The 26,621-nt window shown below is 47.3% G+C and overlaps 1 protein-coding gene across 4 annotated transcripts in view; it reads right to left on the bottom strand.

The window, feature by feature from the left end:
- The window catches only part of FBLN5 (fibulin 5), a 79,374-nt gene extending 53,866 nt beyond the window's left edge, over nucleotides 1–25,508 (bottom strand). The window contains exons 1-4 of one of the 4 annotated variants that reach the window (XM_055288380.1): nucleotides 25,027–25,508; nucleotides 20,427–20,481; nucleotides 18,088–18,139; nucleotides 14,471–14,725 (exon numbers count right to left, since the gene is read on the bottom strand). In XM_055288380.1, coding sequence (XP_055144355.1) covers nucleotides 14,471–14,725; nucleotides 18,088–18,139; nucleotides 20,427–20,481; nucleotides 25,027–25,043 — 379 coding nt within the window. In that variant the 5' untranslated portion in view covers nucleotides 25,044–25,508. Of the gene's footprint in view, nucleotides 1–14,470; nucleotides 14,726–17,377; nucleotides 17,479–18,087; nucleotides 18,140–20,426; nucleotides 20,482–24,524; nucleotides 24,847–25,026 lie in introns of those variants that run through there. The other 3 variants (XM_055288381.2, XM_055288379.1, XM_055288382.2) reach the window with 3 other exon arrangements.
- Between the last annotated feature and the right edge of the window lie 1,113 nt (nucleotides 25,509–26,621).

Raw genomic sequence — 26,621 nt, 5'->3', positions numbered from 1 at the left:
AAGGCAGTGTCAGATTTCTCACAGGACCAGGCCAGGCCCCATCATCACAGTGACAGCCAATTTCATCCATCCACTGATGCCCCTTTTTCAGAGGTCTCGGCAAAGGGCTCATCTCTGTTTTAAGCTTAAAGGAGACTTTGACCAGGACCCTGAGAACACGGAGGTGATGTAATTATGAGGTGACCCAGTAAATAGCCCCTACAGCCTAGACTACATGCAAAATCACTGCCTCAAATGAGAAGATACCATCTCCGAAAGCTGCCTGTCTCCAGAAGCCACACTTCACCTGGTTGTCATAAGCATTTTTGCATCCTGAGTGTTCAAGGCTAGAGGAAGCCTCACAGATAATGGCCCAGCCCCTGTCATGCAGATGTGAACTAGAGCCCCAGAAAGAGAAGGAACTGGAGCACAACCACCCAATGAGCTTGTGGCTGTGCTAAGACTAGACTAAGCAGAAATCTCCAAATAGGCTTGTAAACATTTCACTCCCCTGCTCAAAAACCAGTGTTCACAGAATAAAGCTCAAGTCAACTGCATGGAATTCAAGGCCCCACAATCTGGTGGGGAATCTTGAGTGCCAACCTTCTAAGCCTCATCTCTTATTCTGTGCTTGCCCTGCCCACAACCTGTGTCCATGCTGCAGCCACACTGGGTGTCATAAGTGTGCAGGTGACCGGTTGACTCATGACCAAGACTACTCAACATGCAGTAGTGAACTTTCTTGTCTCCATGTCTCTACCCATGCTGTTCCCTAACCCCGACTGCCTTTCCTCGTCTCTGACATGGAAATCCTATTCAATCCTGCAAAGACTTGCTAAAGGCCACCATATGCATTCACATTCCTTGTGGGCACTCCCATAGCACCTGGGACATATTGCTCTCATCAGTCACATCTGACACTGGCTCATGAAGAGAATCTGATGACTTATGTACACCCCCCTCCAAACCCCCACTCGCACCCTCTCAGTAGAGAGATCCTGAGGGCCAGGACAGCATCTCATTCATCCTTAGACCCTCCTAGCCCTTGGCAGTGTCTGACACAGAAAAGTGATCAGTCAATATTGTTTTATCAAATGGACGCACAGATACGCAACCCTGTCTGTAGGAAAGCTTCTGTGACCACTCCAGCCAGAGCCAACAAAGTGTCCCATACCTACGTTTGTTGCCATCCCATTTCACTGGGCTACATATAATTATTTGGGTTTCATATTTCCTGCCAAGAGGCTGCGAACTCGCCAGGGGGTGATGATATCTGATAAATTATGCCTAGTGTTCCATTATTGGAACGCTAAGCATGTGGGAGTTATTTATATCCTCCTGTTCAAGTTCATCGCCAAGGTCTGATTACAAAAATTTAAAAAATTGGAACATCAGGCATAAATGGGTTAATCTTTACACGCACAGCTTAGACCTCAACACATAAATGGTAAATGGATAAATGAATTCCATCAATGGTCATAAGTTAACCTATGTAGAAACTGTACCTAATATATAATCCATTTCTCTTTCTCATTTGAATCCCACATATACAATTCACTCATGTAGCTTTTCTGCATATTTAACAAATATTTATCAGGCACTAGAAAAATACAATGGTGAGACTGGGTGTGGTGGTTCATGCCTGTAATCCCAACACTTCGGGAGGCAGAGGTGGGCCGATTGCCTGAGCTCAGGAGTTTGAGACCAGCCTGGCCAACGTGGTGAAACCCCGTCTCTTCTAAAATACAAAAAATAGCTGGTAGCACACGCCTGCAGTCCCAGCTACTCGGGAGGCTGAGGCACGAGGATTGCTTGAACCCAGGAGATGGGGGTTGCAGTGAGCCAAGATAGCACCACTGCACAAGAGAAAAAGAAAAAGAAAAAAAAAATACAATGGTGAATAAGACAGAAAGCTCTGTTGGGTGGAGAGATGTTAAATAAATAATCACAAATGTGTATTTATCACAGCTATGGAGTGTGAGCTGGAGAATAAGTACAGGGTGCTATGGTCACCCGGGTCTACTCTGAGCTCTCAGTTGCCCCAGCAGTCCTGTCCCATCATACTTCATCCCTGTCCCCGCGGAGAAGGTCACCCCTCACTCAGCTCAGATGCAGAAAACAGATGACCCGTCTTTTTCCCTAATGGAATGAAGCAGAGTCAGGGTTTTTTGTGTCTTTGCATTGTTTCATATAATCTCCCTCAAATTCTTAAACCCCTCCTCCCATGGAAACTGTTGAAGATGCCAATTTCGTACTGATTCCGGATGCAAAGTCTGTTCTGTCTGACCTCACTGATTCCTGGGGGACGTGTTAAGACCTGTGAAATATGTAGAGCTCATAAATCAACTCTGGCTAGATTTCCACAAATGTTTTAGTTTGAAAGAAAGTCAGACAGCATTGACAAGACCCCAAGTATTCTGCTTCCCCGGCCCCAACATACCCGTCTGCCCCAGAGTCTGTGGACGCTGGCTGCCTGCAGCAGGGCCTAGCACTAGCTGTCCCCATCTCCCCTCTGGCCCGGTTCCGACAAGCTGGAGGGGAACAGGCGGTCAGTCCTTGACATCTAGTCTGTTGTCTGAGGCCCTCTGGAGGGAAGGAATCCTGTGAATGTCCTTTCCCTGCCAGCCCCCAAGGAGATGGCCCAGAGACCCTTCCCCAAGCATGCTCCTCTGTTTCCAAGACAAACAGGAGCCTCAGGATGGTTGTTGGGCTCCAGAGGGTGCCAGTGACATGTAATACAATTGAGTGGTGCCCTCTGGAGTTGTGCAAGGAGCTGGCGCTGGCTGGTGGTGAAGCCCTGGGAGCCAGTCTCCCCTGTGGCAGGAAAACAAAGCTGTGGCTTCAAGGTACGAAGGGCATAGCCTCCCACGGAGTTTCCCCTTGAGGAAGGGGACAGTGGGACGTGGGTTTCTTTGCAAGTTAATCTGACTGGAAGGTTCTTCACAGGCATATTTTTCCATTAGCCCGTCAGTGCTTCTGTACATTAGATTGCATCCAACACTCCCAGAGCAGCTGTGCTGCCCAGCATCTTGCTGGGTGCAGGACAGCCACAGTGACCATGGCCCCGGCCCACAAGGCGCTTAAGGAACAAGGAGACTCTTGGTCACCTTAGTCCCCACTTGACACTCAGTACAGTGGGAAGAGTCAGCAGAGGGTGTGCTGGAGGTGAGTGCTGGGAGACTGAGTGAGGAAGGCAGTGGCGCTCCCCTCTGGCTAGCCTGGGTTCATCAGTGCCCACACTCTTCCTTCCTGCCATTCATTCATTCAAAAATCACTCCACGAGAGCCTCACTCTCCAGATGCTTTAGATAAATAGTGGAGGCTGGCACTGTGCTTTTGTCTCAGGAATCCCCCTGCCAGGCACCCCACCCACTTCCCTGAACCCCCGACAGCCATGCCCTACATTATGAAAGACAAGAGCCTGTGGGCACCTGCCTGCCCTCGGTGCACACACCTGGGGCTGCTGGGAAACCCTGGCCTCTCTGCCTCCATGCTCAAGGCCCAGGGCTGGCTGCTGGAGGGAGGCTGTCTGGCTCGTGGGTCTCTCTGATGAGGGATCAGTTCAGCACCACCAGCACTTCCCCAGTCCCAGCCTGCCAGGCCTGGGCACCACGTGGCCTGTGTGGTACATGTGTCCACAGAGGATGGCAGCCCAATGGATAGGAGAACGAAGGTACCCAGGTAGCTCTTCAGCACTCCCAGAGTCTAAGAGGTCCCCTAGAGAAAGGCTCAAAAGCTGCCTCTGTGGCCTGTGTGAGGTCAGAGTGGAGACAGAGGGGGAGAAGTGTCAAGACGATCACAAATTGAAAGAGGTCCCTCTTCTCCCTCCCCAACTAATGCTCCTTCCACATACTTCCCCACTTGAGATAAGCAGCCAACAAGCACCTGCCACGTGTCTGACCCTATGACTGGCAGGGACTGCTAAGATGGAAAGCAAACAGAGTTGCTGCTCCTATGAGATAAACAGCTTGCAGGTACGGGGAGTGGACGGGTGGGAGTGACAACGCGATTGCTTAGAGGGTGAAGACCTGACTATCCTGCTTTCACTAAGCCTCAAAACATTCCCGGAAGATAAACATCATTGTTCCATCTTGTAGCTGGGACATACTCAAAGGATTTAAAGCGCTGCGCCATGCAATGGTGCAGCGATAGGATTTGAACCCATGTCTGTGTGAATCTAAGCCCATGCTCGTTCCACTGCATCACACTCTCTACCACTATTGCCTGGCATCATTGAATTGCTCACTTCAGATCCTTTAAGAAATGAAGATCTCCCTTTTTCCCCACAAAAGAAATAGCTTGAGCCTATGGGATGATATTTACATGAAGCTGTTATCGTCAACATCAAATAGGATTCCTCATTTATTGTTTCAATCCGTTTTATTCCACTCAGGCACACACTCTCCTTAAAATGAATGTCTTGCATTCATACGATATTTTTACTTCTTTTATTTAATCCATCCCTGATAACATAAACATCTCCCAAATCCCCCAAATCACTCTGTTTCTTGCATTACAGCAGGGTTGGGGGTGTGAGCTGCAGATGCTATGCAGACACCATCCACATAAACAGATAAGAGCCTTGGAGAACATCCACAGAACATCTGCGAATTTCTGTACAGAACCTATGTGGGTCATTCTGTTCTAGAGTCCTCCAGTGGTGGATTCAACTCACTTACATCAAAAGGATTTTGAAAAGAAATCTAAAACTAGCCTTGACAACAAAAGAGACGGTGTGATCACCTTGCTCCATCTCAACACATTTAGAATGACTGCCCTTCTCTAAGAAGCATCATAGCATGCACCTCCTACTAATTTAAAAGACATGTGCTAAACAGTCAGCTCAGCTCTGGCCCTGGCATTCGAGGCTATTTGCAACCTGGCAGGTAACTTCAACCTCCTGCCCTCTAGGCAGTGCTCTCTGGAGACTTGGTAATGCAGCCACTTTTGCCAGACCAGAGCTGAATGGTCCTGCCACTAAAAAGTCCACACTTCATCCATCCTCTGCAACACCACTCGCTTTTCACACAAAACTGGCTAATCCCAGAGTGGAGTAGAAATAAAAGAAACATGACCAGACCAAGGAACATAAGATGAGAGCCAAGAAAAACTTGTAGGTCATTGAAAAGACTGCCACGCTAGACACTGGGGAAGTGACCTACTACACATAGGCACCAAGGGCTGGGCATGGCCCACCAGTGGGTCCCCACCCAGAACGTGAGGCCAGCCAGTGTGCTGAACCTCACCAGACCAGTGCCAATAACCAAAGCCATCTACCACTGAGGGTGGAGGGGACTTCTCACAAGTGGAGACTTGGTAGGGTCCTGGCAGGTGTCAGCAGGCACGTGTGCTGTTGAAACACGCAACAGAGAAGAGCCACATCACCTAGGCAAGCCAGGTGGGAAAGGGTTAACGCAAAAAATTATGTTTCCTAAAGATTGGGAAGATTTAGAATAGTAGAACATTCTTGAGTTGCAGGAAACCTGAGAAATCATCAGAACCAGGGAATTTAAACTTTTTTGTGTGTGCCTTGAACATGTTTGGCAGACTGCTAAAGCCCATGGACTCCCTTCTCAGAATAATGCCTTAAACTGCATAAAATAAAACTCGGAGGATTACAAAAGAAAACGATTGTATTGAAATGCAGCTATCAAAATATTTAAAAAAACAAATGTATGGCTGGGCATGGCAGCTCACACCTGTAATCCCAGCACTTTGGGAGGCCAAGGAAGGAGGATCGCTTGAGCCCAGGAGTTAGAGACTAGCCTGGACAACATAGCAAGCCCCTGTCTCTACAAAAGATACAAAAATTAGCTGAGCATGGTGGCATGTACTGGTAGTCCCAGCTACTCGAGAGGCTGAAATGGGAGGGTCACTTATGCCTGGGAGGTTGAGGATGCAGTGAGCGGAGATCATGCCGCTGTAATCCATCCAGCTTGGATAAGAGAACAAGACCCTGTCTCAGGCCAGGAGTGGCGGCTCACACCTGTAATCCCAGCACTTTGGGAGGCTGAGGTGGGCAGATCACGAGATCAGGAGATCGAGACCATCCTGGCTAACACGGTGAAACCCCGTCTCTACTAAAAATACAAAAAATTAGCCGGGCGCGGTAGCAGGCGCCTGTAGTCCCAGCTACACGGGAGGCTAAGGCAGGAGAATGGCGTGAACCTGTGAGGCAGAGTTTGCGGTGAGCCAAGATCGCACCGCTGCACTCCAGCCTGGGTGATAGAGTGAGACTCTGTCTCAAAAAAAAAAAAAAAAAAAAAGACCCTGTCTCAAAACACACACACGTGTGATACAGTGATATAGATACTTATCAGTGCATTAAAAAACAAAACTAGGCAGATCTAGTATCTTCTACAATTTTGAAGTGATAAGCATAAATAAGGTTTCAAAATATTTCAAAATACTTCCAAGTATTTCAAAATAACTGCCACAGCTGTAATGTGATATGTAAATATCTGATTCTCTTGTCAATACCATCCCAGGTACTGCTAATACTCCTGTGGCCTGTTGCCTACAATGGACAGCAATGCTAAATCTCAATTCAAAGTTAGTGGGGAAAAACATGACAATAGATCCCTTGATTTCTATCCACAGACCCCAGATTGCAACCCTTAGTATAATACCATCCTTTCTTTTTACAGATAATAAAACTTAGGCCAGAGAGGCCAAGTGGCTTTCTAAATGTCACACAGCTAATAAATAGCAAATCTGGGATCAAAATCCAGTTCTTACTAATGTCTCATCTCATCCCTTTACCACTACAGCATGCTACCTCAATTTAGGCCTTAAAATCATTTCTTTCCAGTTTGTGTTTTGTTTTTAAGTAAGTAATACATTCTTCCAACAAATTCAAACAATATACAAATTGCATGAAAAAAATAAACCTTCTACCTCTCTTTAAATACAGTTCTGTCAAAAAATAGACAGATGAACTAGGGCCTTGCTAATTAAAGGGTGGTCCCTGGACCAGCAGCATGGCATCACCTGGGGGCTTATAAGAAAATGCAGACCCTTGGGGGCCACCCCAGACCTCTTGAGTCAGAACTGCATTTTCCCCAGGTGATTCATGGGCACAGTAACTTTTGGGAACAGCTGTCCTGGACAACTTCCTGGAGTCCTGTCTGTGTTTGGGTCTCCCTGGAAGCACAAGTTAACCCCAACTCCTGCTGCTGAAAATTGGCAAGAATTCAACTTTCAACTCCCTAAAAGACACACACTATTAAATCTAATTCCCAGAAGAAAGAATAAAAAATAATGGAATAACAGGACTAGGGGTTTGGAGCAGGAGAAGTCATCATGGAATGATGAGATTTGAAATAATGAAAACAATAATTACAGTAACTAACTCAGGAAGCCCCTACGATAAGCCAGGCTCGATGTTAGACAATTTGCATGCATTATCTCACTTAATTCTCCAAATTTCCTGTGGCGGTTGGTACTGTTATCCCTGTTTACAGGAGGAAAATCTGAGGTTTAGAGAAGTGAAGCCACCTGCCCATCATCCCAGCAATGATAGGGAAAGACTTGCAGCAAGGTGGGAAACCTGGGCAGGCCATGCCCATGAACAAGCTTGCTGGGGCCAATTCACAAAGACATCTGAACAAACCCAGCTGCAGAACCCCCGCCTCAATGCGGGTCCCATTTCCTCTCCGGGCCTGCGTAGTCCCAATGCCCTCGGCAGCTAAAGAATCAGTTTCATGGTTTCACGCATTTTCCTCCAGATCTCAGTTTCACGCATTTTCCTTCTGGTCTCAGCCTGAGGACTGAGTTTCAAGTTACAGACCAAGCCAGAGGCCTGTATAAAAAATAAGAAAAGTCTGCTGGAGTGAAGGCCGCCTTCTCTTCCCTAGTTCTTGCTAACCACAGTCCTGTCAACATTAGGGGCTGAGGTTTCTACTTGCTCCCGGCCTTTATGCCACATTTGTTCCCACTTCCCACTTTTCTGTCTCACAGTTTAAATAATCCCAGGTTCTGCTGCCATTTCCAAGCAGATTCCGAGTGAAGCCACATCAGGCTTAGCTGGGGAAAGCCCTTTGAGGCCTGCAAGGTAAATGTTTATTAGGCTCAGTTTTAGGTCATTTTAAAGGTTTTGAAGAATGAGATGTTCGATGCATTTTCAGACTCTGTGAATCTTCCCATGGGTTATCATCTCAAGACCCTAGCAGCCTTCTCCATGAATCTTTCCCAATTCACATTTACTATGGGATACTCTGCGTAAACACTGGGCAAGGTGTTTGCACATGTTATCTGTGAGACAGGCGTTGTTATACCCATTTTACAGATGATGAAACCAACCCCCCATTCTCACAGGTAGGAAGTGGCCAAACCAAGGTGAGACTCAAAGCCTGTCTGACTTCCAAGTTCCAGTCCCCTCCACCCCAGAAGACTTCTTATCTCTGCCTTCTGTTTGTACCATCTCAGGAACTCATCAGAGGCCGTCTTGAATTTCAGCTGCTTGCGCTTGTGTTGTGTTTAATCTCCCTTCCTTGTCCACAAGCTCTAGAGAGAGCTCCACAGCCATGCACAACTCCACATCCCCTTCGATGCCTAGGCCAGAGCCTGGCATCAACAAGGCACTCTGTACACATTGGTTGACTGAAGAAATACTGGCTGGCTTTCAGGAAAAATAACTCAAGAGAAAGCCTCAGACCAACACCACCCACCTTCCAAAAGGATCCCATCTCTCTGCCTGTTTAGGCACCCTGATCAACAACAATAACAAAAATCCTGGACTAGAAGAGAGAATCAAAACATTGCTTGTAATTTCACAAATGGCCGGAATTTCTGCAGTCGCCAGAGTAGCAGGGCTCTAGTAAAAGGCTGCTTTCTCAGCCACAAAATATTTCACAAACATGAGTTACTGATGGAGTCCCTACATTTGCCACTGAGCCAAGCTGGTTAGCAAAGCTAGAACTTGGAATGTCCACCCAGAGAGATGACAAGTTGAGCCCCCAAGGGAATGAGTTGACAGGGTTGAGTGGCGGCCACATTCAGGGACCCAGTCTTAGAGGCAGTGTGCCATGAGAGAAAGGTTCCTGAATGGGAGTCCACATCTTGGGTGCCCCAGCCACTCGGCACCAGCTCACCCCCCTCCCTGAGGCTTCAGCACCACACCATCCTCAGCCCCACACCGTCTTTCTCTGGGATGTCTATGTGGCCAGCTCAGAACTCTATGTATGTGTTTGATTTGGCCTCTGTCTGGGTCTTGATTGTGAGCTGTTGGGCGAGGCTCTCCTCCAGCAGCCCCTCCCTGCTTACCAGTTAACCATGTGTGTCCGGCTCTCCCTCCCCTGAGAATCTGGTCACCAGATCTCCCAAGGGTCCAGGATCTGGGTGACACACTCTAATGAGCCATGAGTCCCATCACTGTCATGCCAAGATGCCAGTTTTCTGAACAACACAAAACTTGCTTGGCTTGTGGACTATAATTCCTAGGTCACTGTTCGCTCTGTCTGCAGAAGTGTCCCAAGTGCACATCCAGGGGCCTGTGGACCGAAACCTAAGGCCAAACATTGTTCCAAAAGGGCAGGGTCTAGTCACCTCCAAAGTGGAACCAAAAACAGAAAAATTGAGGAGGAAGCTCTGAGGGACTGGCCACCCAGGCGCTGAGCCCGGCCCCGCCCAGCCTGTGGAAACAGGCGTGGCCTCATGCGGCACCAAGGGATGAGAGTGCTTCCTTGAAAGTGGGTCCAAACCCTAGAAAAAGTAAACCGCAGTGAAACGGGATGCTCATTTGCCTCCCCAAGGCAGACCGTCTTACACTTTATGAGAAGAAATCACTGCATGAAGAGGGCAAAAGATCAAAGATGCTACTACAAAATAGCCTGCCCAAAAATTTAACCTGAATTGGATCAAGTCTCTAGATCTATTAGCAGCTTACAAGAAAATATAGGGGACGAAGGAATAAGATAACCTGCGCCCCGGCAAGAGTGCAATCAGCCACCTCTGAAACGTATGAAATTCTACAGAACAAGCAGCTCAGTCTCTTCAATAAACAAGTGGCCAGGGAAACAGTAAAGACTAAAAGACATTTAAGAGACTTGTCAACCAATGCAATTTGCAGAACTTGCATGGATCTGATTCCAACAAACCAACAGACAACAGGCTGTTGAGATGACTTCGTATGCATGGCCCCTTTGGGGCTCAGCTTGTCATCCCTCTGGGTGGATATTCCAAGTTCTGGCTTTGCTAACCAACTTGGCTCAGTGGCAAATGTAGGGACTCCAATAACTAATGTTAGTGAAATGTTTTGTGGCTGAGAAAGAAGGATTTTGTTAGAGCCACGCTACCCCGGGGACTGCAGGGATTCTTCTGGCCATTTGTGACGAAATTGCAAGGCATTTATGAGACAATCAGCGAGATTTGAACACTACCTGGATATTTAATGATAAAAAGAGATTATTACTGACTTCTGTAGGTTTCATAACGGTATTGCGATTTTTGGAAGTTTTTTTTATTTTATTTTTTAATTTTTTTGAGGCAGAGTCTCGTTCTGTCGCCCAGGCTAGAGTGCAGTGGCACGAGCTCAGCTCACTGCAACCTCCACCTCCTGGGTTCAACCAATTCTCCTGCCTCAGCCTCTCGAGTAGCTGGGAATACAGGTGCATACCGCCACACCCAACTAATTTTTGTATTTTTAGTAGAGGCGGGGTTTTGCCATGTTGGCCAGGCTGGTCTCGAACTCCTGACCTCAGGTGATCCACTGGCCTCGGCCTCCCAAAGTGCTGGGATTACAGGCAGGAGCCACCATGCCTGGCCTTAAATTTGTTTTTGTAAAGAATTTCTTTATGTCTTAGAGATAATTCTGAAGTCTTTAAGGATGAAATTATATGATGTCTGGGATTTGCTTTAAATTAATGCACTGAGTATAGTGTAAAGAAGAAAGGAGATTGTGCCTGTGCTGATAACTACAGAAGCTGGATGATAAGTAGGTAGGTGCTTACTATGTTCTTTCTACTTTTGACTAGGTTCGAAATTTTACAGAGCAAAAAGTTTCATTAAGAAAAAAAAGAGAGAGAGCTGGGTGCCATGGCTCACACCCGTAATCCCAGCATTGTGGGAGGCCAAGGCATGAGGATTGCTTGAGTCCAGGAATTCGAGACCAGCCTGGGTAACATGGCAAAACCCTGTCTCTACCAAAAAAATACAAAAATAAGCCAGGCATGGTGGCACACGCCTGTAGTCCCAGCTACTTGGGAGGCTGAAGTCAGAGGATCACTTGAGCCCAGGAGGCAGAAGTTGCAGTAATCGAGGAGCATGGTGGCACACGCCTGTAGTCCCAGCTACTTGGGAGACTGAAATGGAAGGATCGCTTGAGCCCAGGAGGCAGAGGTTGCAGTGATTGTGCCACTGCACTACAGCCTGGGTAACAGCCAGACCCTGTCTCAGAGAACAAAAATAGCAAGACAAGGACCTTGTTTTTAATCCTGACTTCAGCACTGACTCTGAGCACCCTTGAACAAATCTATACCTCACTGAGCCTGTTTTCTCATTTAAAGCCTGAATTGTTCAAATCATGGCTCGGCCCCTCACTTGCTGTGTGACTTTGAACAAGTTTCTTAGCTTCTCTGCTTCGGTTTCCTCATGGGTACAATAGGAATGATAATAGTTTTACCTTGTAGGTGGTTATCAGGATCAAGCGCATTAATTATTGCAAAGGTCCTAGCACATAAGTACTATCCAAGTGTTTGATATTATTACCACTGCTGCTGCGGATGTTACTGTTCATCACTATTTTTATTTTGAGGAAGAGGACAAGACACCTTTGGGGATGTTTCCTCCTCTCCTAGAACACTAAAGTTTCAGAAATGTTTCCCAAGTCTCCCTGACTTACCCACTGCTCATGCAATGCCTCCTCCACAGGATCAGAGCTGTGCTCTGGAAAACACCCACATTCTCTGGGCAGTGACACCTCCACAGTCACCTCCTTGTCTTTTCTCAATGATCCCCCTATCTGGTTTCCTTCCCTCCCACCTTCCGCCACGGTGCCTTGCTTCCCTTCCACCTGCTCCCGGGCCCACCTCTCTTCCATCCCAGGTCTTGGAAGCAGCGGTAGGTAGAAAGAGCCTCGCTTTCCCATCCCTTCTCTTACTTCCCCCCACCCCTACAATGCCAGCTCTTTACAATACGCAGAAGGACCTCAGTGAGGGCCATTTGAAAGCCTTCTGTAAAACCAGGAAACCATGGGGTGGGGTGAAGGGAAGTTAGAAAGAACTCAGGACTTATGAATGCATAATGCTGAACTTTTTGGAAATGGATGGGCCTGATGCCAGTCCTCACTAGGGCTCCTAGATTGTATTCTCCTTACAAAAGGGCCATTATGAAAGTTCCGCATCTCCCGTGTGACAGGTTCAGAGCCATCAATGGCATGACGTCAGAGGGACCAGGGGAGGAATAGGTTTCCCAGCCATGTCCTCATTGTCCAGGGCACTGGGACCCTGGAAAGAGGTCTAGGGGAAGGAGGGAGACACTTTGGAGAAACCCGTAGCAGTTCCCAGCTGTTCTGCAAAAGAGGCCACTGAGCTTGCCCAAGGCATCAGCTAGAGCTGTCTACACCACGACCACCCAAGGCCCCCTGCCAAAACCGCAGAGTGCCTCGAAAGAATCATTACACTCTCTTCCTCACCTCAAGACACGTAAGGGCTGATCACTTGGCTTATTCAGCCCTCACGTGACATCCTAGAAGAACAGCACCTCCCACCTCTATCTCTGCATTTTCTTTTGGGATCATTTCTTTTCTACCAGATAGGAGAGGTCATTTCCTATAGTTAGGAGATTGTAGACAAGGGAGAAGTTAGGGGAGCTGGACTGGCATCCTACCTCTGTAATTACCTAACTGGTTGGAGTCCACACTCTCCTTTCAACAAAACGAAGAGGTTGAAGTTAAAGATGGGTAAAAAAGTCCCTTCCAGTTACAAAGGTCTTTCCTCCTGATGCTGGTTACAAGGAAGCATGTTACCATCTTCTCCACCAAAGCTGGCTTGACTGGACCCTGCGCTCATTCCCTTTGCACACTCATCTACATTTAAGGTAAACATTAACCATTTCTCTCTTTCTCACTCTTTCTCTCTCCTCCCCGCCAACACACACAGAGACCACACCCCTTGAGACCAGTGAAAATGTAGAAGTTTGGGTTCAAGCATATCCAGTGTTCCCTGGTAGCTCTGAAGACACTTGTCTGCATATTATTTATGTGTATTCAAATGAAAATGCACACTCCTTCACATAAGCATATAGAAGACACCTTAAATTAACCAACACAGCTTCCCTAATAGTGGGTTACAGTTCAACACTCCAGAGCTCTGAAATGGGACAAACAAAAATCTTGCTAGACCGATGGTCTCTCAAACTTTTGGGGTAGAGGAAAAAAATATTAAAACTTCAATTCATATATATATTTTCTCAAGAGACAAGGTCTCGCCATGTTGCCCAGGCTGGAATGCAGTGACTATTCACAGGCGCGATCACAGCGCACCACAGCCTCGAACCCCTGGGCTCAAGTGATCTCCCCCTTCACCCAATGAGTAGCTGAGACTACAGGCACGTGCCACCACTCCCAGTTTCATATTTATTTTTATCTCATCCTTTTAAATTTCATATTTCTTATGTGAAGTTTATATTCTGCGATCCATGTTGGTGTGACAGGGTATGTATATAATTTATAAATATCCATATAACGGGGATCTAGGCTCGAAAAGATTTTGCAGATGGGATGCGCAATCAAAAAGTTTAGAGCTTTCACTCTATACACCATCTTCCAGAGCTGGAGACAGTCACCAGAGTTTGGTCTGACCACAGCTAAAGGCACCAGGGAGAATCCTAGGTAACTCTCCTCCAAGGCCACGCTGGCCAACAGAACCTAAAGCTCTCTAGGGCACTGGTCACACCCCTTGCCAATTCCTTTGTGCCTGCTTCTTCCCGGAGGTCCATTCTTGCTATGAGTTCCTATCAGTGAGGCTCCTTTTGGTCAAAAGCACATTAGTTCCAACCCAAGTAACCTAATTTTCTTTCCAGAACAGTTGGCCATGCCCTTCAAGGCTTCGTCTATTGCAGAAGCACACGTTCCAATCAAGGGTGCGGGGACTGAGGACAGAGCTTTGGCCCTTTCTAGATCTTCCTCTGAGATTTACTTACTGTAATAAGTCTGACCAGATGCATTTGTTATTTGAGAAAATATTACCTTGGTCTTTAAATATATAGATGAGTTATAGATAGATAGATACAGATAGATAGATAGATGAAAATAAAATAAAGAAAAAAATTGGTTTTCTGGAGAACTGTGAACGAAACAGCAAAATAACCTCCCTAGTTGGGCAGAAACCCAGAGATACAGGCTGCTAAGAGTGAAATAAGTATGCAGAGAGTAAGTCATTGTTTCACTGGTGCATTGAATGGCAACTAACAACCCATTTGGGGTGAGCATGCCAGATACAGACGATGTCTTCACCAAAGCACAGAGGAGAGGAACAAAAGGCTGGGCTACTCACCCACACATTGGTTGCTTTCATCCATCTGGTATCCAAAGCGGCATATAAGAGGTCTGGAGATCGTGGGATAGTTTGGAGCTGAGAGTGGTGGGGCAGCTGCTGGGTACGGACCTGAGTAGGGGTTCGAATAGGGGTTCGAGTAGGGCCCTCGATACACTGGGTTTGTTCGGGGAATGCATAAATACCCGCCATTTTGGTTAACACACATCATGTCTCCTCGGCAGGCCTCGGGGATGGTCCGGCATTCATCAATATCTGGAAGGCACAGAAAGGACGAGCATTAGTGGCCCCCCAACTGCGTTGTGTCCGGTGCATATTTAAGCAGAACTTGGTACCAGGTGTGGAGGAAGCACTCCCAAACACCTAGGGCGGTCCCAACTCATCATGGGAAGGTACCCCTAAATGTTGGCTGAAGTGAATCAAAGTAACCAGTGTCACCCAAACATCAGCCTTTCAAATACCACCATCATGATTTTGACCATATCTACAAAAACCTTGCTATAGTTTGAATGTCCCTCCAAAACTCATGTTGAAACTTAATCCCCAGTGTTGCAATATTGAGTGGTGGGGCCTTTAAGAGGTGATTGGATCGTGAGGGCTGTACTCTCATGAATGGATTAATCTACTCATAGATTAATGGGTCAATGGGTTATCTTGGAAATGAAACTGGTGGCTTTCTAAGAAGAGGAAGAGAGACGTGAGCTAGCAGCCCAGGCCCCTCACCGTGTGATGCCTTGCATACTTCGGAACTCTGCAGAGAGCTGCCACCAGCAAGAAGGCCCTCACCAGATGGAGATCCTCAACCTTGGACTTCTCAGCTTCCACAATTGTAAGAAATAAAGTCCTCTTCTTTATAAATTACCCAGTTTTAGGTATTTAGGTATAAGCAACAGAGAATGGACTAAAACAAACCTATACTATCAGTTGCACATACTCTTTCTTTAAATAAGCCCATATTTGAAGCCCAAATAAATGTATTTTTAAAATCTACAGCAAGTGAAAACTAGCATAAGTAGAAGGTAACAGTAAAAATAAATATACACTATTAAAATAAAGAGTGTTTATCTGCAGGTGTACGATCTAATACGTCAAGGATCCTCCTGTGCACATACTATACTCTGAAAATACTGGGATGGGCCTAACAATTGTCTCCACTTCTATTTCAAGTACCAGTGGTCAGGGGAGAAAGAGTCTCTTGCATCAGGAAAGACAAGGCTTAGGCTGGGCACAGTGGCTCACGCCTGTAATCCCAGCACTTTGGGAGGCCGAGGCAGGTGGATCACCTGAGGTCAGGAGTTCAAGACCAGCCTCCCAACATGGTGAAATCCCATCTTTACTAAATACCAAAAATTAGACGGGTGTGGTGGCGGATGCCTGTAATTCCAGCTATTTGGGAAGTTGAGGCAGAAGAATCGCTTGAACCCAGGAGGCAGAGATTGTAGTGAACTGAGATTGCACCATTGCACTCCAGCCTGGGCGACAAGAGGGAAACTCCATCTCAAAACAAAAGCAAAAACAAAAAAAAAAAGAAAAGAAAAAAAGAAAAGGCTTGACTGAGAGCTAGTTGCTTGTTGAGAAAGCAGAGCTTTGCTTTCAAGTCAGCTCTGTGCCAGCCAACAAGGCCCATTTCCAGCCAGGCTGGGCTCTGCTTGTTATGTCTGGAAGGGGAGAGGTGGACTCTCTGGAAAATCAGCCTTGCTAGGGTACAGACAGGGGAGGCCTGAACTGTGGCTCCAGCGAGCAGCAGACATGATCCGGTATACCGAGCCATGTCACCAGCCTTGGAGTCTGCTCTGTGCGGGGCTAGAGACTGGAGACCACATGCCTGCACCCGACAACTCACCCCCAGCATCTCATCTGAGAAACTCACACCCAATCCTACCAGAGGAAAAAGCAACGGGAAGGTGCAGAATGCAACAGCCTGTTCTCCAGCTTGAAGCCTGAAGCCATCGCTGAAATGGGGGGCCAGAAAAGAAGGCCACTGCTCCACTCTTGATTCCTCATCAAATCTTCAAATCAAAACGCTTTACTTTAAAATCAAAACGTAAGCCCAGATTTCCCAGGACAGGGTTTTATTCCTCACCGTTCATCGGTTTTTCAAACCATCTAACTCCCCTCTGGAGCATGGTTGACATGAGCTCAGAGAAGACAAATGATTTTGCCTAAATTAAATATAATTTAAAAGCTAAATACTTCCCCTAAGATGGGGGCAAGTAGGGCTGTCTTATTCCATTCATATGCCCTATGCTCTGTCAACAACAAACTAGTCCATGCTCTGAGTGTCCTTTCCACACCTGCTCCTTGTTAATGCTGTTCCTTCTACTTGGAATGGCATATCTTAGGATCCTATTCATCTTTCAATACCCAATTCAAATGTGACCTCCAGTAATTTTTTTTTTTTTTTTTTTTTTTTGAGACAGAGTCTTTCTCTGTTGCCCAGGCTGGAGTACAGTGGTGCCATCTCAGCTCATTGCAACCTCTGCCTCCCAGGTTCAAACCATTCTCCTGCTTCAGCCTCCTGAGTAGCTAGGGCTACAAGCGTGTGCTACTACACCTGGCTAATTTTTTTGTATTTTTAGTACAGACAGGGTTTCACCATGTTGGCCAGGCTGGTCTCGCACTCCTGACCTCAGGTGATCCACCCGCCTTGGCCTCCCAAAGTGCTGGGATTACAGGTGTGAGCCGCTGCACCCGGCCCCATCAATGCTTTATTGACCCTGGACACAAGGTATCACTTTCTCCTCTTCTTTTGCAGAGTCCATTGCAAAAGACGCATGCTAAGAGAATGCCCCCCGCAAACACTCCAAAATCTCCTCTTCCTAGTCCTCAGAAACTGTGAATATGTTGGGTTACATGGCAAAGGGGAATTAAGGTAGCAGCTGGAATTAAGCTTACTAAGCAGCTGACCTTGAGATGGGGAGGTTATCCTGGATTTTCTGGGTGGGCCCGATATATTCACAGGAGTTCTTAAAAGTAGAAGAAGAAGAGGCTGATTGGTCAGAGAGATGCTACAACAGAAAAAGAAGAGATTCAAAGTGAGAAACGCTTGACTCACTGTGTTGGCTTTGAGGATGGAGGGAGGAGCCGCCAGCCAAGGAAAGCAGGAGGCTTCTAAAAGGTAGGAATTGCCCTCCGCTGACAGTCAGCAAGGAAACAGAACCTCAGTCCTACAACCACAAGAAACTCAATTTGCCAACAACCAGAAGGGAATAAAAGTCTCCCTTAGAGCCTCCACAAGAGCACACAGCCCTACTGACACCTTAATTCTATTCTGGTGGAGACTCAAGTTAAACTTCTGACCTACTGAACTGTAAAATTATACATTGGTGTTGTTTAAGCCACTAAGTTGGTGGTAATTTGTTACTGCAGCCCTAGGAAGCACCAATCCAATAGAAACCTTCAAGAGAACAGAAATCAATTCTTTCACCCCTCTCCGTGCTTAGCTCAAGGCCAGGCACAAAGAAGGTGATCAATAAAAGGGCACCACTGACTTCAGTCATTCCATGTCACTGTGTTCTCCCATAGGCATGGCTAATCATTGAACAACAGAGAAAGAAATAGCCCTGCAAGTGGGCTGAATGCCTCCACCCCAGTGAAGGATCCGCAGTGGCTCATACCTAAACACTGTCCTGACTGGCGATCCAGGTCAAAGCCATTTGTGCACTGTGCCTGCAGGGAAGGAGAGAGGAGAAACGGGCAAGGTCATTTCACACCATAAAAGTCTTATTGCTGCAACACAGAAAGTTGGGGAAATGGAGTGAAAAAGAAAGGCCTCCAAAATACCGATACCTGTATTATAACCCCTATTTGTTCTTCTAAAATTTTTCCTTGTAATTATTTTACACTTAGAACTACTTTCTAAACTCCCCGCACCAGGCCAGGTGCAGTGGCTCATGCATGTAATCCCAGCCCTTTGGGAGGCTGAGGAGGAAGGATTTCTTGAGCCCAGGAGTTTGAGACCGGCCTCAAGACCCCATCTCTATGTTTTTAGAAAAACTTTATTAAAAAAATAAACTCCCTGCATGATTGCTTCATAGCTCCCATTTTTAGCAGACAGTTTTCAGGTTTTTTAATGCTGTAGTTACGAAGAGCAAGAGGAATCACATCTGCTGAGCCTAATGTGACATGCTCCCTGTTGATCCCCTTTCTGGGAATGAATAAGACTGCTTTTAAGGGCAATGACTCTTTCTTTGGGTGCGACCTCAACTTCGAACCACCGAATATGAGTTATTTGCCCCCATGAAATCCTCTACCTGATTTTGATGTCTGTACATAAATAAAAGCTACACAGAGATGTGATCAGTTTTCTAAGAAAAGTTGAATTGAGTACATTTCTCCATTTCAACCTCAGCAAGATGATGACACAAAGATGCTTCCAGAAAAAGATAGATCTCAACAATCCCAGAGGATTGTAGCTTTTACATACAACTTGAGCTACGAGTTTATGTACTTTAAAAAAAAATGTGTTGGGTGGACTCTTCGGGAAGACCCCGGGGCCTGACATTTTCTAGGAGCTCCCATCCCTGGCCTTTTCTGCAGCTTCGGAGGTTGGGCTTCCCTGAGCTGTTGGTTGATTTGCGGAGATGATGTATATGGCCTGTACTCCCAGGAGAGGGTTCAGGGGTCCCAGGGAGTTGGGGCAAAGGAAGTGGAACAGACGAGCCAGGAAGCTGTGCCGGGAAGCTGGGAGGCCAGGAGACCCAGGTTCCAGCCCTGATTGTCAAGGACTGGCATAGGTTCAAGTCTGCTGGACCAGGGCACGGCTTCAAATTCTCACTCTAGCCCCTACTCTCTGCGTAACTTTTCTATGCCTCAGTTTCCCCATCTGTAAAATGGGGGGTATGTACATAGTTCAAAATGGTGGTAAGGACGATGTATGTTAATCTATATAAAGTGCCTAAAGTGCAGTAAACACGACCCTGAACCTCTGCCCTCAGGGCCTACCTGTCTTCATGTGTACACCATGAGGCTGCCTTGAAAACCCCAAGGTCTAAAATTCTTTGTTACTCTTCCCAAGATCCTTCCCATTGCCAGTGGCCTGAATCTGCTTCAAAATTCTTAATATGAAGAGAGAAAATGCTCCCCTACCTGCCTGCAGCCCTCAGCCTGCTCAGAGATAGGGCTTCTCTCATTTCTTTCCTGAGCCAGAGACACAGAGAGGCCACTCGGAGTTTTCAGGAGGGATCTGCCCATATTTCAGGGCTGACACACAGGGGTCCATCTCTCCTGTTGCTTAAAATAAAGTCCAGGATGCTGCAAGCTTCTTCCAGAACCCCTAAGGCCCTAAGCCTGCCCTCACCCACCTCCTTACTCCTCTGAGGGGTTTCGGCCCAGGGATGGGCCCTCGTAGGTTTGGAGCTGAATTAGGCAGCACTGCATGCTGGGATGTTTGGGTAACCCCCACTTCCTCTCCCACCTCCTCCAGGAGGGGTGTGTCTGTGGCAACACATGCAGACCTGTGGGGGTCCTCAGGTGCCATTGCCCAGAAACACCACAGCATATTTTACTTTTCAACACTGAAGGTAGGTTGAGGCCTGCTGTGAGGGGCACAAATGAGGCCACGTGATCTGATTAAAAATGCACGCTGCGCTTAATACCTAGTGATGAGTTGATAGGTCCAGCAAACCACCATGGCCCACATTTACCTACGCAACAAACCTGCACATCCTGCACATGTACTCTAGAACTTATAATAAAATAGAAAACAGTCTTGGACTGGGAGTCAGGAGACTGAGTACCAGCCCCAGCCTTGTCACTTACAAGTCATGTCACCTGGGCCAAGTCTCACTTTCTCCGGGCTTCCACTGGTTAACCTCTGAGAATGAAGAGCTCAGATGAGGTCAACTGTAAAGCCGCTCCCAACTCCACAAACCTAGGGTTCCATAGCGCAAGGCTAGACTCCCTCATCCCAGTTTTTAATACGCTTGTAGATGTTTTTTAAAAATAAAAATCTTACCTGTGCATTCCCACGGCTTGGAAGACAGAGAGCCAGAATGGTAACAGTGAGTATCCTGTGGAGGTGAAAAGTCAAATATAAACGCCCAAGACAGATTCAGGTCTAGGGGAGTGTGGGTCGCATGCGGCCTGTGATGTGTAACGGTGATATCACCTTGGGCTTGTATGGGGTGGGGTGTGCTCCAGGGAGGTCATGGTGATTCTAGACACCGCAACCACCCAAGCAGAACCACACCTCTTCTACTTGCCTCCTACGTTGGGATAATGTGTTAGATCACACTTTTTAATAAAGGGTTTGGGGGCCGGGCGCGGTGGCTCACGCTTGTAATCCTAGCACTTTGGGAGGCCGAGGCGGGCAGATCATGAGGTCAGGAGATCGAGACCACGGTGAAACCCCGTCTCTACTAAAAATACAAAAAAATTAGCCAGGCGTGGTGGTGGGCGCCTGTAGTCCCAGCTACTCGGAGAGGCTGAGGCAGGAGAATGGCGTGAACCCGGGAGGCGGAGCTTGCAGTGAGCCGAGATCGCGCCACTGCACTCCAGCCTGGGCGACAGAGCAAGACTCTGTCTCAAAAAAAATAAATAAATAAAAATAAAAAATAAAGGGTTTCGCTGCTTCAAAAAAAAAAAAGCTAAGGTCAGGTGAGGTGGCTTACGCTTGTAATCCCAGCACTTTGAGAGGCTGAGGCAGGAGGATTGCTTGAACTGAGGAGTTTGAGACAAGCCTGGGCAACATGGTGAAACCCAATTTCTACAAAATTAAAAAAAAAATTAACTGGGCATGATGGCACGCGCCTGAAGTCCCAGCTACTCGGAAGGCTGAGGTGGGATCACCTGAGCCCAGGGGGTTTGAGGCTGCAGTGAGCTGAGATCATACCACTACACTCCAGCCTGGGTGACAGAGCGAGACCTTGTCCTCCCCCCACCCCTCAAAAAAGCTAAAACCTCCCACTGTGGTATTAACCAGTTCCTTGTTCTTTATTCTTTATGCTAGATGTGCTTGACTTTTGAACATCTTTATACTGACATGATTACAGAGTGAATAAGCCATCATCATGACCCCAAACAATGAAAAGAAAGAACGTGAGGCACTTTGAGTGGCACCAAAGAAAGGTGTCACAGGAAGTCACTGAACCAGAGCATTGAGTCCACATGCGTGAAAATCCCCCGTCAGTGGACGGGTTGGGGTGGCCCAGTTCCCTGAAGAGTGTGGCCTGCAGGAACTGCTGCCAGCAGGTCCTGATGGAGGAAAGGACTCGGGGAACCTGCGCAGCCAAGGGAAAATGAAACCCGCAGGAAAACAGGAGGAGGAGTTACGCACCTGGGGCTCGGCTGTGCCATGCAAGAGCCAGTGATGCTCTGGGGGCCTGCAACTCTGCCCTTCGCCACGCACAGGCTTTAATCCAGTCAGACTGTGGCCAGCAAGATTGCTTCAAAAATACAAAATCTGGCTGGGCACAGTGGCTCTCGTCTGTAATCCCAGCACTTTGGGAGGCCGAGGCAGGAAGATCACCTGAGGTCAGGAGTTCGAGACCAGCCTGGCCAACATGGTGAAACCCCGTCTCTCTACTAAAAATACAAAAATTTGCCAGGCATGGTGGCACACGCTCTGAGACAGAGCGAGACTCTGTCTCAAAAAATAAAAATACAAAATCTCTACTACTTCACACTCATGGGGCTATTAAAAAATGGAAAAGAGCAAGCGTTAGAGAGGATGCGGAGAAAGTGAAACCCCTGTGCACTGTTGGTGGAAATACGGTGCAGTCTCTATGGAAAACAGTATGATGACTCCCAAAACACTAAACATAGAATTTCCATGTGATCCAGCCATTCTACTTCTAGGTATATACCCTCAAAAAATTAAAAGCAAGGACTTGAAATAGGTATTTGTAAACCCGTGTTCATAGCAGCATTATTCACAATAGCCTAAAGGTGGACACAGTCCTTCGATGGGTACATGGATAAACAAAATGTAGTCTGTACATACAAGGGAATAGTATTCAGTCTTAAAAAGGAAGGAAATTCTGACACATGCTACGATATGAATGAACCCTGAGGGTATTACGTTAAGTGAAAAAAGCCACTCACAAAAAAGACGATGTCTGTATGGGTCCATTTATACAAGGCACCTAGTGTAGTCGAAATTACAGAGACAAACAGTGGAATGGTGGTAACCAGGGGCTAGTGGGAGGAGAAGATGGGGAATTGTTTAATAGGTACAGAGATTCAGTCATGCCAGGTGAAAAGAGTTCTGGAGATTGCACAGCAATGTGAATGCATTTAACACTACTGAACTAGACTCTTCAAAATGGTTATGGTAGAAAAAAAGCAAAATCAGCCCAGGCACGGTGGCTCCCACCTCTAATCCCAGCACTTTGGGAGGCTGAGGCGGGTGGATCACCCGAGGTCAGGAGTTTGAGACCAGCCTGGGCAACATGGTGAAACACCGTCTCTACTAAAAATACAAAAATTAGCCGACTGTGGTGGCAGGCGCCTGTAGTCCCAGCTACTCAGGAGGCCAAGGCAGACGAATCACTTGAACCCAGGAGGCAGAGGTTGCAGTGAGCCGAGATTGTGCCACTGCACTCCAGCCTGGGAGACAGCAAGACTCCGTCTCAAAAAAAAAAAAAAAAAAAAAAAAAAAACCTATGCAAAAGCAGGGCGTTATCTAGTACTGTTATTCAGTTCAACAGAGGTTTGTCCAAGCAACTACTGCTTGTAGGTGTGGATGCTAGACAGAGGAGCTACAGAACTGTGAAAAAACCACTACCCTTGAGAACCAGCTGGGGAGCCACGACAGTGTCTATACACCTTGGCAACGGCATGGAAAGAAATACCTATTGGGTGCCATAACAACCAGGCTGTGGGTAGCGACAAGACTTCCTGGAGAAGGTGATCTTGAAGGCTTCTTCAACAGACCAGTGAACCTGGGGACATGCTGAATTCTGTGGCCTGTTACTACAAACGTGCACTGCAACAATATAATCCCTCCCTTTCAGGACACATGGCTCATCTGCATCAGCAACCCTGGGTATTAGAGGGCCTGGAGTTAAGCTGACATCAAGAGGGAATAGGGCCCTGATGTGATCTTAGGAGATGCAAGGCTGTTTCCTTTATCTAGTCCCCAATCCAAAAAATAAGGACGCTGAGAGTCCACAAGTTCTCATCTAAGTGCCTGGGTGAGCCAGATTCTAGAACACTGGAGACAGCTCTGACCTTATAAAGTGCAGAGCCAAATCCCAGGGCTTTTTGATATTTGCCATGGCCAGATTTATATCTGGAAGGAATGAAAGAACAATAACAAATTTATTTTCCAGTCTGTATATTATGAATTTCAATGTTTTCCTGTTTCTTCACATGAAGTTTCCTTTCAGTTGGTTATAAAACCCTGTCTCGTTTATGTTGGAGACAGAACAGGCTGACTGCAACACAGTGGACTTCAAGAGCTAGTGGAAAAGGCATGCTAACCCCATTTTTCCCCTTACTCCCCACAGCCCCGTTCCCTTTGGCTAGAAGCAGCCCCGGGACAGGTCTTGCCTCAAGCCCAGCCTCTTGGAAGAGCCGCAGCTGAGTCCTGGGGGCCAAACAGGTTCCAGGCTAATAGGATTTTCCTAAAATGAAAGAATACCCAAGCACTACTGCCTCACAGCATCACGAATAGCTGCAGCTTTCTGATTTAAAAAAAAACCCTGGAAACTCAAAAAACGAACTAACTATAAGAATAGCTGAGGGGAGGCAGGTTGGTGCTCATAACTGGTCCTGGGAACTTTCTAAAGCAGGTGGGTTCACTGGTTTTGTGCCTCAGCCTGAAACACAAGGAAAGCCGGAGAGACCAAGCAAATACCAGGACTGCCTGTCACAGAAGTGCTGGTCCCCAATCCAGGATGACATTGTTACAGCTTAGTTTTTAGCACACACACACACACACACCCCACAGACACATACATACGCCCACAAGGTTAATTTGTTCAAAGCAGTACGTTTTTAAGAGCTCGCTGAATAAAGACTGTGGGTATCATTTAGGTAAAGTTCTCCAAGACTTAAGGATTACTTAACTGTAATTGCAATTTCTTTAAAGAATAGCAAAACATTTGCTTACATGTATCTCTGTCTGCAGTTCCCACTTCTCATTGGCTTGAAACTTCTGTGAGAATCCCACACAGACATAGAGCAAATCCAGCCCCGCGATGTTCAGCTAGCCTGTCTGCTTGTCTATCAGCCGATGCGGCGCAGTAATTGCTAGTGAACTAGTAATTGGCCTCCCGAAATTTAAAAAATATATACAAAAATCCCTTAAAACGACAAAGTTGCTGCCCTTTCCAAAAAAGAAAGAGGAATGAAGCGCTGAGAATTTCGCAGCCCTCTCTGATGCTGACTTTTGAAACTGTATTAGAAAATACCCACTCCCAAAAGAACGCTTCAAGATGGAAATTACAGAGGCGCAGCTTTTTGTAATTAACAATATCATTGCATCACTAGCTCATGCCTTTTCCAATATCCTGACACCGCCTGAATCACAGCCATAACCATTTTCCACCCATCGGATTTTTAGCAAGGCTTCCACACCCTGGAGAAAGAAAAGTCCAGCGCCAAGAACCCACCTTTTTATTCCTGGCATGTCCAAGACGCGCGAGGAGGAGATGCGAAGGCGAGAAGAAAGCTCGCGGGCGGGACCCCCGGAGGAGTTCGGGCACGTCGGCCTCCTCTGGGCCCTCGGGGCTCGCGGGTGTTTTATTCCAGAGGAGCCGAGCGAGTCGTGGAGAGGACACGGGGAGAGCGCCGGGGTCCTCCGAGCCACTGCAGAGCCCTCAGCGCAAGCACCTGGTTTTGCTTAGCCCTCTTCAGTAATTCAGCATTAAACCAATTGGAGGAGGAATGTTAAAAATGAACACTTCATTTTCTAAGTATGTTAAACAATGCAAATGGGGCCTCAGTCTGGACACAGCTGGTTCAGATTACAGCGCTCACCAACTGGCTAGACTCCTCACAACAATCTTGGGGCGTCTGCCAGGGCCCAGTGCTCGGCGCTGGGAGGAGAGCCCTTCCCCGGCCGCGCTCGGCTGCGAGCGCCCCGGCAGGAGGCGAGGGGCGGGCGCACCCAGGGTGCGGGGGGCTGGCAGGGCCCGGGCCCCTTGACCTTCCCACCCAGGGGCGGGGCGGGGCTGGCAGCGTGGCCCGGCGGGGAGGGGCGTGCACGCCCGCGCTGCGTGGCACGGGGACCCGCGGGAACGTTGTCGCCTCCGGAAGGAAAGGGACTTGAACTCACGACCCACGCAGCTCCAGGGACTAGAAACTCACGATCGATTGGGAAACCAGAACCTACGAAGCAGAGGCTTGGGGCGAGCGACGGGAGAGTCGCGATCTTCCCGAAGAAGGGGTGGGAGCAGCGGGGTAGGGGGGAGGAGGAGGATGGAATCCCGCTGGTGCGAATTCCAGACTTCAGCTTGTGCAATGCAAGTCTTAGTTAGGACGGTTTTCTCTCCCCGCCCTCGTTCCCCGATTCTCCCTGGCATTTTCTCGCTTTCCTGGAAAAGTGTCCCCTGGCTCGAAAGTGGTTTTAACAAGTTAAACGGTGATTTGAAGAAGGGACAGTCTGGAAAAGCAGAATGGTGGAGACAGTATATAAGACATGCTAAGTCCTTTGCATTCATTTCTAGTGGAGGCTTCAACCTATTTCTTTTTCCTGTTTGTTTGTTTGTTTGTTTGTTTTTAAGCCATTGGAGTACTTTTGTCAATGAAATCTTACAGAAGGCACTCACTCTATTAAACGCCAGTGGATTGACTGTGGCCTATCCCATCTGCTTCCACCTGCATCTTCCTACCTGCAGCCGAAAAGCCTTGATCCAGGTCCCCTGTCCTCACCACCACTCTAAGCAGTAGGAATGGTCATCTCCATGTTATTGGAGGTGAAGATAAGAGAGGTTAGGTAACTTCCCCATAGTCACACAGCTATTCATTGGTTCAGCTGAGCCTCTGGAGTCTACATGTTTAGCCTTCCCTAAGGCATTTTTTGGGGTAAGTATATGGAATTCTGCTCAAAGGAGAATAACAGAATGTGGATAGTTGTTGAAGCTGTGTCCATTATACTAGTCTAATCTATTTACTTTGTATGTGTTTGAAATTTCCTATAAAACACTTTTTAAAATACCTTATGTTTATAAGGTTGTTCATCCTCCCATTGTTTGTAAAAGCAAAA

Source organism: Symphalangus syndactylus, chromosome 8 (assembly GCF_028878055.3).
Source record: "Symphalangus syndactylus isolate Jambi chromosome 8, NHGRI_mSymSyn1-v2.1_pri, whole genome shotgun sequence".
Lineage (NCBI taxonomy): Eukaryota > Metazoa > Chordata > Mammalia > Primates > Hylobatidae > Symphalangus > Symphalangus syndactylus.
The sequence above is the reverse complement of the archived record's forward strand: the minus strand, read 5'-3'. Positions and strand labels throughout refer to the sequence as shown.